General features: G+C 36.9%; 1 protein-coding gene across 2 annotated transcripts in view; it reads right to left on the bottom strand.

The window, feature by feature from the left end:
- Positions 1 to 19,913, bottom strand: part of kcnd3 (potassium voltage-gated channel, Shal-related subfamily, member 3) — a 177,250-nt gene extending 157,337 nt beyond the window's left edge. For both annotated transcript variants that reach the window (XM_056463500.1, XM_056463499.1), the window contains exons 1-2: positions 19,583 to 19,913; positions 17,526 to 18,702 (exon numbers count right to left, since the gene is read on the bottom strand). In XM_056463500.1, coding sequence (XP_056319475.1) covers positions 17,526 to 18,628 — 1,103 coding nt within the window. In that variant the 5' untranslated portion in view covers positions 18,629 to 18,702; positions 19,583 to 19,913. The remainder of the gene's footprint in view (positions 1 to 17,525; positions 18,703 to 19,582) is intronic.
- Positions 19,914 to 20,573: the final 660 nt, after the last annotated feature.

The raw sequence follows: 20,573 nt of genomic DNA on the forward strand, positions 1-20,573 counted from the left end.
ATTTAAGTTCAGGTTGCTTTATTGGCATGACATTTTGTACAGTATTGCCATAGCATTTTAGATGTATTAAATATTTTGACATCATCAAATAAATAAAATATACAACAAATGAGAAATAAATGATATGAAAAAGGAATAAAAACAGACAATATCTCTAAAAACTATAATTATTACAAGAATAAAACGACAAAATGAAGAAAAAACGACAAAGAAGACAAATGAATTGATTACCCATTTCTAATGGTGTACCAATATTCTGCAGCCGATTTAGATGTAATTTCGTCCTCTCTGAATATTTAGTAAAGTTTTTCTGAGTCGTTTAGATAAAAATAAAATTATTTAATGTCTATCTTGCTCTTGTGGCTGTGCGAATACATTTAACGACAGTTTAGAAAATGAAAGCAAAACCAAATCCCGGACATTTTAGTAGATTTAGAAACCCCGGCCGGACGCAAAAAGGTGCATCTCTGAGAGTCTGCAGAGCATGTGAGACATGTCTGTGGGGGTGTTCTTGCGCACACAGAACGAGCAGTATGAAACGGTAAAGGAGAGAAGATTTTCCACTTCTTAATCGCTCGCAGATGTTTGTATTATTAGGCGGATATGAAAAAAAGTGTAACTTAATATACTTGGGTGGCAGTTAATATACTTGGGCGGCCCGTCCAAGTAAAGTTTATGTGTGGGAAGCACTATATGTTTTTTTTAATTTTTTTTTTTATGGGGCCTAATGAGCCCAAAATGAAATTATAAAGTAAAATAGCTGTTTCTCAATGGAACCATTGAAAAAAGCATATGAATATTAAGATATTATGGTTAAAACAGTGATATGCACTTGTATTTCGATTCTTCTTTAAAGGTACTACTGTATGTGCATACTTTCATTCAGTTTCAATTTTACTTGTGTAGAATAAGAAACTGAACCTGTAACCAGTAAAAGAGAAATGAATGAAGTCTTGAAATGTATTCATTATTCTGTCTTTCCATGTCATGAAACTAATCTGTCAGAATCTGCTCTTAACTACTCAATGTGTTTGAGTGACAAATCACCTTCTGAAACCTTCAGCTCGACACAGCTGAACGCCAAAATCACACGTTTACAGCGCAGAAATGCTCTTGATACTGCGGGGTGATACTGCGATTTGTACATTTTAAAAGATCACACAGCTGTGTAACTTCAGCACGGTCATTTGCACAGCAGCGTGAAGAAAAAAAAGAGCCATCATCATCATCATTCATTCATTCTCTGTGCAGTTTTAATGAGCTTTTTATGACAATGAACACACAGATTCTCTCCATACAAACATTATGGGTTAATGAATACTCTCATATAGGATTTCCAAAAGCCTCGATACATCAGCTTATAGGAATTTCAGCAGGAAGCAATGATCATTCTCCATGCTGAGAAGAGGGATGGTAATTTGTACACCTGTCAAAAGCACTTGTATATACAGTATACAATCAGGGTCGGCACCACAGGAGGCGCTGCTAAGATACCAGCCCAAATAATGCATCCCGACCAAAACTCTTATGTCTTTCTCATGTGTTTTACTACCTCTAGAGCAAGACACCATTAGGAAATCCTTTTTGTTTTCTCCTTTCACTTTTTTTTGTTGAATTTTTACATTTACACAAATCCATTTTCATTCATTCATTTCCTTTATGGCTTAGTCCCTTTATTTATCAGGGGTCGCCACCGTGGAATGAGCCTCCAACTTATCCAGCATATGTTTTACACAGCGTATGCCCTTCCACTGCAAACTCCACACAGACATGCTAACTGAACCAGCCATGGCTCGAAACAAAGAGCTTCTTGCTGTGAGGCGACAGTGTTAACCACTGAGCCACTGTGCTGCCAAATCTATTTTCAACAAAAATTTTTTTTTCTTTTCTGCATCTTAGCCACTGATTTACTTTGTGAACTAAAATAAACTGAATTTTGTGAATACAGTGATGTTATATAAATGTGTATTAGGTGTACTTGAAACTGAAACTATGAGACATTCTTCTAATATGCACTAATATCTACTGGCCTATTTTGGCCTAATATCTAATATCTACACAGAAAAAATTATTTCTGCAAAACTATTGCAAACAATGTTCATGGGTTGAATTTAAACAAACAATTTAGTAATAGTCAACTTAATTTGTTTATAAATTGTTTACAACTAAATAAATTGTTTACAACCACTTAACTTAAAAAATATTATATCCAAGGAATCATCTTTGAATCATTTTTTTTCAGTGTACTGGCCTATTTTTTTTTGCAAAACTTTTCATAAACACAATCAGTCAAAGTTTGGATGTACATGCTAAAGTCTTTTCTGATCAAACTGAAGAAATGCAATAAAAACTACTATCATTAAAAAAATTGATTACTATTATTGTAACAGTACTATTACTATTAAAATAGATGTTTTCTATGCTCAAAAAATGATGTTTGCTGTTTGTTCAAAACTACTTATTTAAAATGTGTTTAAACAACTTGATTCTTGAGGTTTTTTTTGGAGGGTGGGACAATTTAACTGTTTTATGTTCAATACACTTAAATATGTAAAAACTAATAAGTTAACTTAATTCCTTTATGTTGTCCCAACATAAATAAATTTTGTGGAAGCCTAGCATTTTTACAGTGTATGAGAATATATTGTAGAATGTGATTTATTCCTGTCACTCAACGCTGGATTTACAGCAGGCGTTACTCGATCCTTCAGTGTCACATGATCCTTTAGAAATAATCTTAATGTACTGATTTTCTGCTCAAAAATATTTTAGGGCTTAATTTTATTAAGTTTTTAATCATCATCAATAATATTACAGATTTTACAGAATACTTTCAACTTTTCATGATGCTAGTTTTCTGACTGTCAGCACTATTTTCTATGGAAGCCCATTTCCGCAAAAGAATGAAACAAAGTTTGTGACTTTATCTTAAAATCCTTCCTTTTTTCCGAATTACAAACTAGCAGTGAGATATAAACTCACAATTCTGAGAAATCAAGTCGCAGATGGGAGTTATAAAGTCAGAATTCTGAGATAAAGTTTAATAACCTTTTTTCCTGATTCATTGTTTTTAGCCTGAGTTTATCCAATTTTCTAAATGTTCTGTTCTCCATAGTTATGTAAGATATTCCATACATACATGCATGCTCTTTTATCTTACTTTTGTAGTAGTTTTAAAGCAGGGGTGTCCTGTAGAGTTTAGCTCCAACCCTAATCAAAAACACCTAAACTAGAAACTTCCTGGCAGGTGTGTTGAAGCAAGTTGGAGCTAAACTCAGCAGGACCCTGACCCTCCAGGACTGAGTTTGGACACCACTGTTTTAAAGTGAAAGTAAATTGTCAAAAAACAAACAAACAAAAAACTACCAATTAGTTCATGTATGTACTGTATGTCACTTCTGAATTCAAATGACTGATGCATGGCATAAAAAGGTTAATGGTTTATGATGTTTGAAACAATAGACCATCTGCAGTAAACCTAACTGGCCTAACTTAACCTAATTGGCTTACAATCTAAGCCAACCATTCACACACATACACTACTGCCAGTTTAGTTTATTCAATTCACATATCGCATGTGTTTGGACTGTGGGGGAAACCGGAGCACACGGAGGAAACCCACATCAACACGGGGAGAACATGCAATCTCCACACAGTAATACCAACTGACCCAGCTGGGACTCGAGCCAGTGATCTTCTTGCTCTGAGGCAACAGTGCTAACCACTGAGCCACCGTGCCACCCTGAACTGATAATATGCAACAAAATCATAATAATAATAAAAATGCTGCTTTACTTTGCAAATTGCATGTACAGTATTTGTTGCATTTTTGTATTGAGGGCACTTTGAGAGGATTGAAAATGAATTGTGACCTAGTGGGTATCTTCCTCTGAGAAACTCCCTGAGCTTAACTTCACTACCCCGTCACTACTGCTGCTCATGGAAAAAAAAAGCCATTTTACCTGATAGAAGCCAAAAATGGAAGAGAGATGATAAAAGTGGCGTATAGTACAGGTCAAGGTTATCATAAAAATTGTCCCCTGCAAAAAGGGACTTGAAAACCTTTATCACACTGTAACGTCATTCACACCACTGTATCAGCAAGCAGCTATGCGCCTTAGTTGACAGTAAAGATAGTTTCATGCACGATGCATCTTTATTTCTTACATATTGATTCTTAGTTTCTAATTAGTATATATTTTTTACTTTTCAAATATTTTCAATTTTCAGACAGACAGAAAGGTATGAATATTAGTAAGAGCTCAAGTTAAGTTAAATTTGTCTCTTAATTTCTAATTCAGAATAATTCATTCTATATTCTTATTAACATTAGGTATATATATATATATATATATATATATATATATATATATATATATATATATATATATATATATATATAGTTCTGAATTTATAATAAAAACTATAATAATAAGTCATCTTGATGAAAACCTATTATACTGCTTTATATTTGTATATATATTTTTTTATTTTACATTTTACAGAATACCATTTTACTTTTCATGATGATAGTTAAAAATCTATCTGTATATTTCCTGACTGTCAGCATTGTTTTTCTATCCAAGCCTATTTCCGCAAAAGAATAAAAAAAGTTCACTGTCACTTTATCTATAAATTATGCCTCTTTCCCCTCAGAATTGCTAGATACCGTAGTTAACATTCGAAGCTGTTCAAAAACGTGTTTCAAAATTGTCCTAAGGCAGGAATGGGTGCTGGTAAATCATTTTAGGACAAGTTTAATGAAAGTTTTTGATCCACTTCAAATGTTGACTACTGTGCATTCTCGTGGAGAGATATAAACGCACAAATCTGAGAAATAAAGTTGCAGTTGGGAGTTATAAAGTAAGAATGATTTTTTTGTTATTTTTTTATTCTTAGTTTCTAATTCATGTTTTTACTTCTTAAATAATAATTAAAATTTACAGCCAGACAGAAATTATGAATAATTTGTTGGAGCTCAGAATAAGTTAAATATTTGTCTTATTCATTCATTCATTTTCTTTTTGGCTCAGTCCCTTTATTAATCTGGGGTCGCTACAGCGGAATGAACCACCAACTCATCCAGCATATGTTTCACGCAGCGGATGCCCTTCCAGCTGCAACCAATCACTGGGAAACATTCATACACACTCATTCACACACATAAACAACAGACACTTTAGCTTACCAAATTCACCTATACCGCATGTCTTTGGACTTGTGGAGGAAATGGGAGCACCCGGAGGAAACCCACGCAAACACGGGGAGAACATGCAAACTCCACACAGAAACACCAACTGACCCAGCCGAGGCTTCAAACCTTCTTGGGGAACAAAATATACAGGGGCCTAATAATTCAGGGGGGGCTAATAATTCATACTTCAACTGAGTGTGTATACATATATATATATATATATATATATATATATATATATATATATATATATATATATATATATATATATATATATATATATAAATATACTAGGCAGGTTAAGGTAATTAGGCAAGTTAGTTCTGTAGACTATCAAAACAATAAAGCTTAAAGGGGCTAATAATTTTGACCTTAAAATGGGACGTACTGTGAAAATGTCCTTACTCTGCTAATAATTATTACTTCAGCTATAGGTTCAGAATTTTAGTTCTGAATTTATAATAAAGTCAATAAATTAATAATAATAAGCTTTTTAACTTCATGATGTAAGATGCATAATTTCCCCATGTTTTTGAGTCATGATTTCCTCTTTATATAATTCATATTTATTCATATTGATGTAGGTGGCAAGACAAAGTTCTGAACTTTAGTAGGCACTCAGGCATAAAGAAATGGGGAAAACCAATTATAGGACTTGAATGATGTGAGTGAATAAATCATTACAGAATTATATATTTATTTTTGGGTGGGATGATCAACACTTTACAGCGCTGACTCTGCATACAGTTTACAGCACAGCGTACACACAGTAGATCATCAGATTGGACGGCATGCTCAGTTTTTGGAGTGGTGTTTTCCGAGGTTTCAAAGGTCAGCCGTTCTTCCGACTGTCACTTTCCTCCCATGACCTTTCATTAAAGCTGAGAGCTTGACCTAACACCTGTAATCTTTCTTCATAGCTTCTGGAGGCAGGTTTAAACCAGCAGACAAACACAAACAAAGGCAAGGCGAATCAGTATAAAACCCTCTCCGCAATCCAGACATCTCTGACTGGTGACCACCAGATCGGCATTGGGTTAAAAGCTTGTTGAAATAACTGCACGGGTAATGGATTTAATGTTCTTTTTACTGGACGCAGGATATAACAATACCTTCCTTCATTGATGCTCCCATTAAATGTCATCAGATCTGATGGCTAATGGTGGAAGTGTGTGTTTATGGAGGGCTGATGGGATGAAACTGCAGCAATTTTACCATCATAGAAACTCTAAACCTCCCCGAACACAGAGCTCTTTGAATGAAGAGAGGCAAAAATCCCAAACAAACAAATGAATGCCTCTTTCTTTCTCTCTCGCTGTCATTTGAATTTCATAAATTCTCTCTGTGCCATACAGTATGATGAAATGCTGCACACCGAAACTGTAAAGATAAAGAGAGGCTGCTATTTACTATTTCTTTAGATGGATATGGGGATGTAAATGTACTGTAATATCTAGACAGCTGAATGGTAAAAGTTCACTGCGGATGGGGAAGAAAGAGCAAGAACGATAAAGTGAGTGAAAAAAAGAGAAAATGATTGGATTGGATACTTTTTTTATATTTGCTTTAAAGGATTAGTTTTTCCAAAAAGTTTGAACTTCTGTCATTATATGCTCAAATCCATATAGTTTATTTTTTCTATGTGGAATGCTTTCTGCAAAAGTGTGTAGATTGGGAGGTTTTTATTTGATTTCTAATTATTTCTATTTATTTATTTTTTACTACCATGCAGTTACGATGAATGAGCACTGGGGCTCTGAGGCTTATACAGGGTCTATACAATTCTGAATGTTTGATTCATGTTGGAATTGTAACAAATGAAAACACTGTTGAAAACGTGTATACTAACTGACAAACGTCGTGTTGCCATCCAAGTTTTAGCAACAGCAAATAATAACTTGACGTCTAGTTAATCATTTAGTGTCAGAAGTGGCTTAAATGAAAGGCAAAAGCCTCTTTTACCAAAATAAAATATGATCATGCCTTGATTTGTATTTATTTAATTAGGACAGTAAGGTCTGACTTTGCTTAGTCAAAAGTCTTGTCACTTAACAGAAATAATGTACAGTATAGAATATAAAGTCATGGTGCAGTGAAAAAAATTATTATTTTGTGTATGACTGTCATGAGCTAGGACGACTGTATCCACACATCTCTGCTATGACTTAAAATAACTTATTAATAAAGTCATCTGGAATGGCAATGAAAGCGTTCTTGCAGGACTCCCAGAGTTCATCAAGATTCTTTGGATTCATCTTCAATGCCTCCTCCTTAATCTTAGTCCAGACATGCTCAATAATGTTCATAACTTGTGACTGTGCTGGCCAGTCTTGGAGCTTCTTGGCCTTCTTTGCTTTCAGGAACTTTGATGTGGAGGCTGAAGTATGAGAAGAAGTGCGATCCTGCTGAAGAATTTCCCTCTCCTGTAGTTTGTAATGTAATGGGCAGCACAAATGTCTTGATACCTCAGGCTGTTGATGCAGATCTCTTGCACACCCCTATACTGAATGTAATCCCAAAACATGATTTTTTATGGTTCCCTACCCAACTTGACTGTTTTCTGTGAGTATCTTGGGTCCATGCGGGTTCCAATAGGTCTTCTGCAGCATTTGTGATGATTGGGATTCAGTTCAACAGATGATTCATCATAAAAATCTTCTGCCACTTTTCCAAATGATCCACTAGAAGTCAAGTTATTATTTGTTGCTCTTACAACTGGGATTGATGACAAGACTTTTGTCAGGTGGTGTACACAAAGTGTGTAGTATTGATTTTTTTTGTGTAATAGGTACCAATGAGTATGAATATGAGGTAATGAATATTGTGATTAAGAAATAATTTTTGGGTCCTTTGCGTAATCTGTTTGACTATTCGTTTACGTCATGTATTCTGACTACTTCTTGATTACTTTTATTTTTCATTTGATGTAGTTCTTCTGTAACCTTCGCTTTACATCTCAAGGTGACTTCAAAAAAATATGTTAAGTCAAAGGGGGTTCACTGACAAAAGCTTGGGGATTTTTTTTAGCATATTACATTAAAATGCCTGATAGAAAGACCTAACTTCAAAAGCATCGATCACAAACACAATTAAATTAAATGTACATGGTCATTCTATGTTGAGAATAAACAGTATGATTTTATTTCTAAGAAAGAAAATCTTAAAATAAAATAATAATAAAAATAGGGACAATCTAGCAGTTTAAATAATATACAGCCATTGTGTGAATAATAAACAATCATGTAATCCATAACAAATAATACAACAGTATTCACATTATAAGCATTTCAAAATGCTCACTTTAGTAATACTGGGTCGTTTCAACCCAATTTTGAGTCAAATATGGACAAACTCAACTAATAGGTTGAAAATTGAGTTTATATCAATGTTTTAACAATTGAGTAGATATGTCTATATTTTACTAAAATGTAGGTTGTAACAACCCATCTTGTAATATAATACAATTATACTTCATTTTTTGTAATCTGATTATGCAATCCAGTCCACATGTAATCAGTTACTACACAGCACTGCTACAGAGTCTACATGTAGATCTGTTGAAGATATTCAATGCTGTAATGTATATAATGTAATGTATATTTAAATATCTAATGTCTTAAAAGTATGTCATTGTATTTTGCACTGTCTGGAACCTGCACCTAAGCTTTTCAGTCATTATAGCACACTGCTGCTGGTGATGTGACAATAAAAGTGATTATATATATATATATATATATATATATATATATATATATATATATATATATATATATATATATATATATATAAAGGGTGTCACGGTGGCGTAGTGAGTAGCACAATCGCCTCACAGCAAGAAAGGTCGCTGGTTTGAGCCTTGGCTGGGTCAGTTGGCATTTCTGTGTGGAGCTTGCATGTTCTCCCCGGATGCTCCGGTTTCCCCCACAAGTCCAAAGACATGCACTATAGGTGAATTGGGTAGGCTAAATTGCCCGTAGTGTATGTGTGTGAATGAGAGTGTATGGATGTTTCCCAGTGATGGGTTGCAGCTGGAAGCAATAGTATCTGGATGCAGCCTTTATGATGCAAGCTGAGATTGCATCACTCAGCGATGCAATGTCAGACACAATGCACTCAATGGAGTGAGTGACGTCACTGTGACGGGTAGGGTTAGGGGCGGGGTTAGGTGAGAACATTAAAAAGCATTGTATGCAGCTCAGATTGCACTGCACCAGGTCTGCATCCAGACCCCTCTCGCTGGAAGGGCATCCACTGCGTAAAACATATGCTGGAAAAGTTGGCGGTTCATTTCGCTGTGGCTACCCCAGATTAATAAAGGGACTAAGCTGAAAATAAAATGAATGAATATATATATATATATATATATATATATATATATATATATATATATATATATATCGGTCATAATCTTATTAATTTTGCTAGCTGTTACTAACGTCTGATGTACAGTTGGTAAAATGATTAAGATTATAATGATGACTAAGCTCATGACCGGTCAGGAGTCCAAAAGTCTTCTATATTTCCATTTAAACACACACTCCACATTTGATATCTACTTCAATGCATGCCGTTAAGAGTTTCACTTCTCCATGTAGCGCCAAGTAGATCAAACGCAGCAGCTAACACAAAAGTCTCCACAGAGCAACGGGAAGTCGATTTTTACTGATTTTTGCACTGTGCTGCTCCTACACAAGCCCTGACAGCAAACGTCATGAGAGAAACAGCTATTTTGAACCCAGTGACCCCCCCAATGCACACACAAAAGACATATGTTGCCTTACCGATCCGAAACGCTTTGGTTTGACACCCCGCAGCTGTGGGTGATTATCATCATTCAACCTCACTAATGGATTCAACCTCATTCCTCTTTCTGTCCCTTATCCTCTTCTGCCTCATGCTTTGTTCCCTTTAATCAATGCTTCTGATCAGTATCGACGACGCATGTTCACCAACCAACAAAGCAATGTTGAAGCAAGAGAAAAAGAGAGAAAAAGAGAGAGAGAGCGTCTGCCATGTATTGAGGCCGAATGGCGAGTCTGGATCTATTCGGCGCTTTGAAACGAGGGCGTGAATTTTGAGTGTCATGTTAATTAATGCGTGTGGTAACGACTGAAAACCCTCATTAGCAGAGGGTGATTTTCTTCAAGGCAACATTAGCACTCAAAATGCATAGGTCCATAACATTAGGAGCATATCTTAAACAGCAAAGCTACTACTGCAGGGCTTGAGGCTAACAAGGTGCCAATATACAGAATTACAGAGAGAGAGAGAGAATGAAAATGATATTTCAGGTGTCTCTTGTATAAGCCTCTATGCTGTAAAGCGCACTTGAGATTTGTTTTTCCGTAAAGGTCATTTAGAATATGCTACTCCACCTAAAGGTCAACACCATCGTATTAGTGCAAATAAATAAATCAATAAGCAAACATCCATTCTCCGGCCGTTTGCCTTTGTAAATCCCCAATCCTTCTGTTTTTACAGCAGAAGCACAAGTGTAAAGGCTCAAAGTAATTTGAAAACAGACTCTGCCCTCATATGGTCAAAATCTCTCCCTCTCTGTCCTGATGGCATTAAAATGAAGATAAAACCCTGTCTGGATCTGGCATGGTTGTTCCAGGACTGTGTTCAAGGCCAGATTAACAAATGGACCATGATGCAACTGAATCAGTGCTCGGACATTTTATGCAACACAAAATCGGACGTTTCGCTTCAGAACACGCAACACACAGCAGAGTTTGCAATCATTGGGTCTCATTCACTGGTATGCCAAAGGTTAATCCAATAGGAAAGGAAATTCACAAGAGATAGCATTTATAATATCTCAGTTGTTTTTTTTTTCTTCTCCCAGAGACCAGTGAGATTACTCTAGGTGGAGAGCGAATGAGGATAGACATTGATTTCAAATACATATCAAATGCTTCTTGTTATCTGTTCAAATTGGGTTTTCTCTATTTTATAGTACTGGTACTTTAGTTGTCTCATTATTGTAATATTATCTCTACCGTATTGATTATTTCAAGTTTGTATATATATATTTTTTATTGATAATGGTTATTATAAATATATCTGCCAGTACTTTTTTTCTAACTCAACAGTCTAATAATGCTGCATTTGAAATTACATAAACGTAAGTACTGCTTCCAGCAAAACAGTGAAGTGTGCATATGATGGACACTTAAGTATCCCACGAGGCCACTACAGATGATTTATGAATGTCAGCGAGGAGTCACAAATGACACTGGTAGGTCATGTGATAATGGCAACATGACAAATGTAGTACGTCTCTATTACATTCATACTACATAGAGCTTAATAGAGTATACCACTGCAGATAATAGTGGTTGACAATAGGCATGGGACGATAACCGTTTTCAAGGTTTACCGCGGTTTGGAAAAGTCAAGGTTTTTTTTTTTATGTTTTTTTGAACAACAGTATCTCCAGCAGAAAAGATATGCAAATATGCCATTTAAAATTGTAAAGAAATCTGTGTTTTTGAACTAATGAAGACAGCAAAGGTCAATGATTTATTTGAATTATTTAGCCTGACATGTTTACCGTTCCAAAATATTTCAAATGTTTTTCAATGTTTTTCAAAGTCCCCAAGAAATCAAAATTCACCATACGATTTTGCTAGTTTTGTGGTGAACAATTATTCAGTGCATGTCATTAAGAAAGAAATTAGTTTGCCCTTCAAATCTTTTATTGAACTCTGAAAATGCACTTTGTTTTCAGTTAATTTATCAGATTATGGGATTTTGAGGTAATGAGCGTGGCTAACGCCGCTCCAACTGTCAGTTTTGACAACAAACAGAAATGGTGAGGAGGGGGAGTCTGTTAGGTTGTAATAACTTTTCTAAAACCCCTTTCTCGATCTTTCTGAATGAATTGCCTACTTTACTACATTCAGCTCGCGGTAGAAAAAACAAGCCACGCCCACTGTTTTCTCATTTAAAATTCCATTTCTCTAGGAACTGCATCACAATACGAAAAGAATAACAATCGCAGCATGGGATTCATGGGTTCATGGGACTTTAACATTTTGTGTTCAAAGGGGAAAAAAGCTTTTAGTTTTTTACCCAGACAATTAAAAAGAATATATTTTAGAGCATTAATCACAATAGCGTAAAAACCATGATGTTTTTACCCAGGGTTATCATACCGTCAGAATCTCTAGGCCCAGGCCTAGTTAACATGTAGTTGTCAGATCATTAAAATAAAGTGTAACAACTATTTATTGATGTTTGCCAGCATATTGGATATTTAATTGTAATTTTAATTAAATTGTGCAGCTTTTCCCTCCCTTTTGTCACTTTACATGACTATTGGATGATGACAAAAGTAATCAGCAAGAACACATAACAATTATCAGCTTTTGAAAAATGAGTCTTATAAAATATAAAATGAATTATATTAATATTAGTGCACTCATGGGAAGTTAGCAGAAAAAAAACACCTAAAACAAACGTGATATTTACACAAAAATTCAAGACATTATTTTCTCACTTTGAACTAGTTGCATACTAGCATACATTTTGGCTATTTATTAACTATAAAGCACTTGTTTATGCCTTATTCTGCATAACCAAATGTTACATTTCTTAAAAGAATAGTTCAAACATAAATTACATTTCTGACATCATTCACTTACTCTTGTTACAAATGTGTTTTTTTTTGTAAACATGTAACCATTGTCATCCATAGTAGGAAAAACATATGTAACCACTGACTTCCTTCGTATATGTTTTTCCTAACTGTCAATGAATGTCTATGAATGTCAATGGTTTCATATTTCCAACAATCTTCAAAATATATTCTTTTGGGTTTAACAGAATAAAACAACAACCTCAAACTTATTTGGAACAAGTCAAGGGTGAGTAATTGATGACAGGAATTTTATTTTTGGGTGGACCTGTTAATCCTGTCCCACACCAAAGCTTTTACTGTAATATATACATATATTACCTAACATTTTCTCACAGTGTGTGATTCACGGGTGTTTTATTTAATTTTTTTTAAGACTTAATGCACAGGTTTCATTATGGGACCTTGACCTCTGCTCCAACAACATTTGATATTTTTAGTATTCTTTTTATTAGTCACGCAAATTAACATATAAAAACTGGTAATAAGTTGCCTGTCCTTTATTACAGGGTATTTCTATATACACTACCGGTAAAACATTTTTTAAAAGACAATTATTGTGTTCATTAAGGCGCCATTTATTAAATGTAAAAAAGATTGTTAAATTGTAACTATTTATTAATATTTTAAGATTTTAAATAACTGCTTTCTTATTGTATGTAGTTTCAAATGAAATTATTACTTCAGTCATTATTGCTTTTATTACTATTACCATTCATAATAATAATAATAATAATAATAATAATAATAATAATAATAATAATAATAATAATAATAATAATAATAATAAATTAATATTAATAATATTCATATTAATAGAGTGATTTCTGAAGGATCATGTGGCTTTGAAGACTGCAGTAATGAAGCTTAAAATTCATCATTAAAATCACTGGAATAAATTACTAAATTAAATTACAAACTAGTTTTGAACAGTTATTTTATAGTGCAAAACCATTTCACAATTTTACAATTTGTATGTAGAATCCTACTGACTCCAAACTTTTGACAGCTAGTGTTTGTTAGTTCACATACCTTTCAAACTACAAATAAATGTAAATTAAAGTAACTTTGTTAAACTGTGAAGTTTCATTCAAAATATGGACAGCTGTTAATTAATTGATATTTTATAGTGCTACAACAGCTACCTTCCTATTATTAATTAGTAAATTATAAGTTTAGTAAGGAAAAGTGTAGTTAATAGTCAATGTGTTCCCCATACTAAAGTATTACCCAAAAAATGTACTTTACCCGAAAACTCAAACTCTCTAAAACTAAGACAGCGCATTGTCCAAGCAATAAATTTCTTTCCTCTTTCTTTTGCTTTATTTTCAGCTCTTAGTCTGCTGTCTTGCCAAGACAAAACACAGAGCCATGAAATTCAACAGTAGAGCAGCTAAATTAAATGTTACTGGTGTAAACAATTCCCAGGAAGGAAGAAAACACTTCAGATAGACGACAGTACTGAGAAGACTAGTTAACCATTCAGACACAATATATGCATGATTTTTTTTTTGATGAACTGTTGCTGTAGCTCCCCTAGCTAACATGCAGAGTATCAGGCGTGTGTTCTTAGGGCAGCAGGTCTGTGTGTTACATGTAAACAGAAAGTCTCAGTCTGAACAAAGCTGAACTGCAGTGCTACGTTTCACTCTGACAGATTGAGGTGGAGACCCCAGTATCTTGCACTTCGGCATGAACAAATCATTGAATAAGAGAAGCATCAGGCGTGTAAAGCACACCACTGCATTGGTCAGGAGCACAGATAGGAGGCCTCAGAATCAACAGGTGTGTTGCAAAGTGATACAAACCTGGTACAATCAGCTGCGAAAAATTGCTGGGACGTGAAAGCGAACCCTGGTTCCAACTGAATGGGAAGCACCCCCACACGCAGACAGTGAGACTACATGACGTTAGCGAGGTTGGAAATGTCATAGTGGTTTACATTGTTCAGCACATGTACCTGAGAACATTAGTCACAGTGACACACACTTCTAAGCTGTGTTTTATTGATGAGAAGAGTCTCTCTCGCCCTCGATCTCAGGTCAAGTCTCAGATGCGGGTGGAGACTGGATCTCTGGTGTGAATGTAGTAATGAGTAATGAGATATGGGCTACTCTGAAATCCATGTAAAACTAGCCAGCAGATTATCGCAACAAGGATGATACCTAGAGTTTATAGTTCGACATAGTGCTCACAATGACCTTTAAGAGGTTTGGCCATTCACATACTGTACAGTTTACACAAGTAAATGAAGGCATGAGCTTGTAAAGACATGTGTAACTGTTTGTAATTCTACATCTGACCACTGACACAACTGTATTCTCCAAGGACCAAACTATTTGCCAATGTAACATTCATGAGATACTGACTGAAGTCCTTGGTCTTGATGTTTTCGGGTCATTGGGCTCACGGTCAGGTGCTTCAGCCAATGATCAACCGTCTAACCAGCAAGCCAATGTCTGTTTTGACTACAGCTCCAGTTTCAAAGCCACGGTGACACAGCAGCTATATACCCTAGCTGCTGATAGTATACAGTCGATTACTCAAGTCATGCACCATGTAATCACTCAAACTAATTGCTTGAATTAATTCTACCCTTGCTCTTAAAACCAATCGTGTTAAACGTCTACACATATCCGTCATGAACACACAAATAAACTGTGATTTATGAGGGGCGGGTTGTATTAAACAGGGCTCTACAGCTCTGCAGCTGCTTGCCTGTTGTTAATGTGGAGGAGAAAATGCTGAAGGATGTTCCTCTGTTTGCTTCACACATGCTTAAATATTAATTGGTGCATAATAGGGATGAATAAAGTCTAGCCTGGGGCGGGAAGTTAAATCCAAACCTACCGCTGCTTCGGGCAGGCATGAGTGCAGTCAGCAACCATGGTCATTAGGGTTAGATGCTAATAGCAGTTAACTCAGAAAAGAAGGAAAATCCACAAGCTGCAGGGAAACAGCTTCTCTTTCACAGATGGAGTGTAATGTTATATTGTAAACAGTTGTGTTCTTTTAAGTTGCTCTTGTTTCTTTAGACATTGTATGTACACTCAAAAATAAAGGTAAAAAAACTGTTGTTGTCTTTGTACCTTTAGAAGGTACACATTTTGTACATAATCGATTTATACTGGTACCTTAAAGCATAGGTCTCAAACTGGATTCCTGGAGGGCCGCAGCTCTGCACAGTTTTGCTCCAACCCTAATCAAACACAGCTGACTTAACTGATCAAGGTATTCAAGACTACTTGAACACCTTGATTAGTTGGATCAGCTGCGTTTCATTAGGGTTGGAGCAAAACTGTGCAGAGCTGCGGCCCTCCAGGAATCCAGTTTGAGATCCATGCCTTAAAGGGATGTATTATTACCTAAAGTGTACACAAATGTGCAAAAGTGTAGGGTACAGTTTTTGTACCTTTATTTTTAAGAGTGGGCCTACCTACAGGGATAGTTCACCCAAAGATTTTGTTTCAAATCTGTATGACTAAGGCCCAATCTGAATTCTAGGATATACTTCTCCATCTACCCCAACAACTCTTCCTTCTCACAGTGACAAAACATGTACTTAAATTTTCAGAGAATTTCAAATTCACTTTACTTTAATGTTAGGTCCCAGAATCTTTGTTTGAAGGGCTATCTGACACTTCCCCTTACCCCTATCCTCATCTCACCAAAAGAGAATCTAGACACCTACCTCCAAATGGTTATGGGAAAGGGCAGAAATAGGATTGGGTCATAACTTTCCTTCAGGTAACACAGCAGGAGATATTCTGAACAATTGTTTTTGTTCATTTGAAGCCAGTGGGGCTCAAATTCACACTAGACTAGTTAATTGTATGAAGAAAAACATTCTTCAAAACCTTTCATGCTACACAATTTTGAGAGAAAATTTGTATCTTTTAGAATACTTAAGCTTGTCACTAGGACAATACCATTGCAAGGACAAATATTCCATCATCTACACTCTCAGAAATAAAGGTACGTGAGTTGTCACTGGGGTGGTACCTTTTCAAAAGGTACAAATTTGTACCTAAAAGTTCCATATTAATACCTCAAGGGGACATATTGGTACCTAAAAGGTACAAAAGTGTTCCTCTTAAAATGTGTTGGTACTAATATATACTTCTGAGGTACCAATATGGACCCTTCAAGTACAAATGTGTACCTTTTGAAAAGGTACCACCCCAATGACAGCTCTCGTAGCTTTATTTCTAAGAGTGTACTAATAAAAGGTACATATTAGTACCTTAAAATAATTATATATACTCTTAAGGTACTATTATGAAGATTTTAGGGGTTAATCAGGTAGAATGATGTCTCTTGCAAATGAGCTGCACCTGTAACAAACTCCTATAAAATGCCTGAAATAAGGTACAAATGTTTTGACCTTTTCAAACATACACTTATGCACCCTATTAACCCCTAAAATTTCTAATATTTTACCTAATTTGTACATATTAGTGTTTTTGTTTTAAAAAGGTACCCCCCCTTGCAGTGACAGCTTTGACTCCTTTTTTCTGAGAGTATCCCTAAAGGTACACATTTTCCACATAATTTCTGAGCGTGTTTGGTGAACTATCCCTTCATGACTTAACCACTGAAATGCATCAGGGGTGTGGCTTGATGTCCGCCCAGGGTTGAAAAGTGTAAAAATATACAGAGAGAAAGTCATTCCAAGACAAAATGACTCACCCCAGCGTTGTCATGGTTACAATGGTGTACCAGAAGGAGGCCGGGATGCTGGTGAACTTGCTGGACGACGAGCCTTTCTCAGCATAGAACATGACTGTGGCAAAGATAATGATGGCCATGGTGAGGGAGAAGAGGAGGAAGCCAAGCTCTGAGGCGCAGCTCTTCAGTGTGTAGCCAAGGATTCGGAGACCCTGGGAGTGGCGGGAGAATTTAAAGATCCGGAAGACACGGAACACTCGTAGTGTGACAAAGGCTCCGCTCACATCCTCGTTGTTGGTCATGACGAGCCCGATGTAATATGGTAAAATGGCCACCACATCGATAATGCTCATCACGCTTCTCATGAAGCGGTACCGGCTGGGTGCCGCAAACAGTCGCATCAGATACTCCACTGTAAAGATCATAACACAAGCTGTGTCCATGCAGAAAAACGCCTCAGTGTAGCGTTCCCCGCAAGGGACGTCCCTCTGATTTGGCATATAACCACAAGGAACCGTCTCAACCACGTTGGTGATGACGGACAGGGCGATGAAGAATCCCGTTACGTAGTAGAAAACTAGTGCCATGGTGCTAGTGTGTGGGTTCTCAAAGGCCCTCCACATGGTCTCACGGAAAGTCATGTTGGGGAGTTTGCTGTCTTTGTTGTCCTCAAGGTCGTCCATTAGACGTTCAGTGTTCTCTCTCTTGCGGTCCTTGTACTCTTCATAACAGCAGTCGCTGATGATTTCGGGAATGATTCCAAAGAATGCCAGCTCCTCATCGTAGGCAGAGATGCACTCGTAACGTGGGTAGTGCAGCTTCCCTGTGCGGTAGAAGTTAAGAATACTTCTGAAAACATCTGGATCTCGGTCAAAGAAATACTCCCTCGTCTCCTCATTGAAGAAGAACTCTTTCTCTGAGCTCCCCAGGAGTGTATCGGGGTAGCGGTCCAACGTGTTCCGCCATGTCTGGAAGCGTCGCCCGCTGACATTGAGGATAATAAGCTCATCCTGACGCTTATTCTTATTGGATGGTGCAACAGGCATGGGCAGGTTGGCCACGGGCATCCATCCTATGGCCGCCGCCCGAGCGAAGGGGAGCCAGGCTGCCACTCCAGCAGCCATGGGGACTCCGGATGGGGTCGAGGGGACCAGATCAAACACCTTCACAACCAGCTTGACATTAGATTAGACCCCATCTACATAGAGAGAGACAGGGAAATGGGAACACAGACGAGAGTGAGAGGTTGGCAAATGTGGGAGGACAGGAAGAGGAGAGAGTTCCAGTGGGAGCGAGTGAGACAGATGTGAAATGGGAGTGAAAAGACGGCAAGAGCGAACAGGATGCCAGCAGAATAGAGAGAGGCAGAGGTAAAAGGGAAGCAATCACGTAGTGTACAGTAAAAAGAAGTATGGAAAATGAAAGACAAGGAGAGGTAGGGTATACAGATGCAATGGAAAAGAAGGGGGAAAACACAAGTAAAAGCAAATTAACAAAACCATTGTCCATATCTTATAGATTAATTACAGTCCATACTTTGCATACATGAATATTCCAACACTACTGTACTATATTCCGACACAACTGTTCTGTTTTAAACAATTTCTAAGCGCCAACAGTACAGTTTAAAAACGCAAAACTGCTTAACTGTTATAAGTGTAACAGCAAACATCCACCATAAACAGCACATACATCATATCTTTCTTAAAACAGAGAGATTAAAAAGATAGCTGATTTCCTAGTTCAAGTACTAGAGAGACTCCAAAGGGCACGATTGTGCTCGCGACACAAGAGCCCTTGAGCAACTGCAGTTTGAAACAGATGCGAACCTGTTGAGCTTTTGTGTAAAGCTATAAAACGCCACAAAATATTGGTCGCTAAACACTGACAGTGTTGTAGTTCTTTCTTTTCTACAACCAATTATTTAACTGTTAACCCCATGTATTCACAGATGCGCATGGAGACATATCGCACAACATAAACAAGTCACGATGAATTATTATTGCAAAAATTGTAACTTCGCATTCAAATAAAATACAGCAAACTCGTTTCCAGCAGTTGAGTTCTTTGTTACTTACCCATGAAAAATCTTTTAACTTTTCATTCATTCGGATACATTTATCACATTTCCTCCTGACATCACTTCGAAAGTGTTCGCCGAAAAATCCGCACATTAATGAGGGAAAGACAAACAAGAACCCACGTGACAGATTAAAATAATTATGGTATAACCAGGGTGACCGGAGGCGCAAAAAATAAGAGTTTGGTTTCTTATGTGTCCCTCAGTCACATCCTGCGCTGTTTAATGATCCATTTTGCTCGGACGGAGTGAAATGCCGCACCGACCGCTCGCGCGCTCGAAGTGACTTCCCGCAGGATGCTCAGCTGATGGATAGAGGTGGTATAGTCTTTTTCCAATCTCTCTCTCTCTCTCTCTCTCTCTCTCTCTCTCTCTCTCTCTCTCTCTCTCTCTCCATACACCAGCACACTCCCTTTCTCCCTCCCCGAGGTCTCTCCGCTGCCAGGTCTCGCGCTCTCTGGTGCCGCGCGCGCGAGCGGTGTTCGTGGAGCAGAGAGAGCGCAAGACGCACAGAGGCAGTATATGCTCGCTTTCGCGCCACTCACACTGTTCGAGAACGCGCCAATTTCACCTTTAGTTTATAGTGGTCTCACTCTGCGTGCCGCAGTTTACCTGAGCCACTACAGAGATGGGGACAAGGTAATTGATTTACAAAGTCATTCACGAGCCCAGTAGCCATCCACATTTAAAGATTCATAATGCAAAATGTAAGGCTTAAACCAGAAAGTATTTACGCATATGTGTCAGAAGTAGGCTAAACTGGCGCACATAGAGATTATTATTTTTTTCATAGATCATGTAATGTTTATCTGTTTTAATCTTTTGTGTGATGCAAGACACTGATGCAACGAATTCCTGAAATGCTGTGAGCCTGTGTGGGTTTGGTTTTCACAAACATAATGAAACCGAATGTTACAAAAAACACTTAAGAAGTGCTTATTAGGGTTTTAAAGGCTCGTAAATTGTCCAATCATTTTTGCAGACACTTC

This window comes from Danio aesculapii, chromosome 8, assembly GCF_903798145.1.
Source record: "Danio aesculapii chromosome 8, fDanAes4.1, whole genome shotgun sequence".
Classification (NCBI taxonomy): Eukaryota; Metazoa; Chordata; class Actinopteri; order Cypriniformes; family Danionidae; genus Danio; species Danio aesculapii.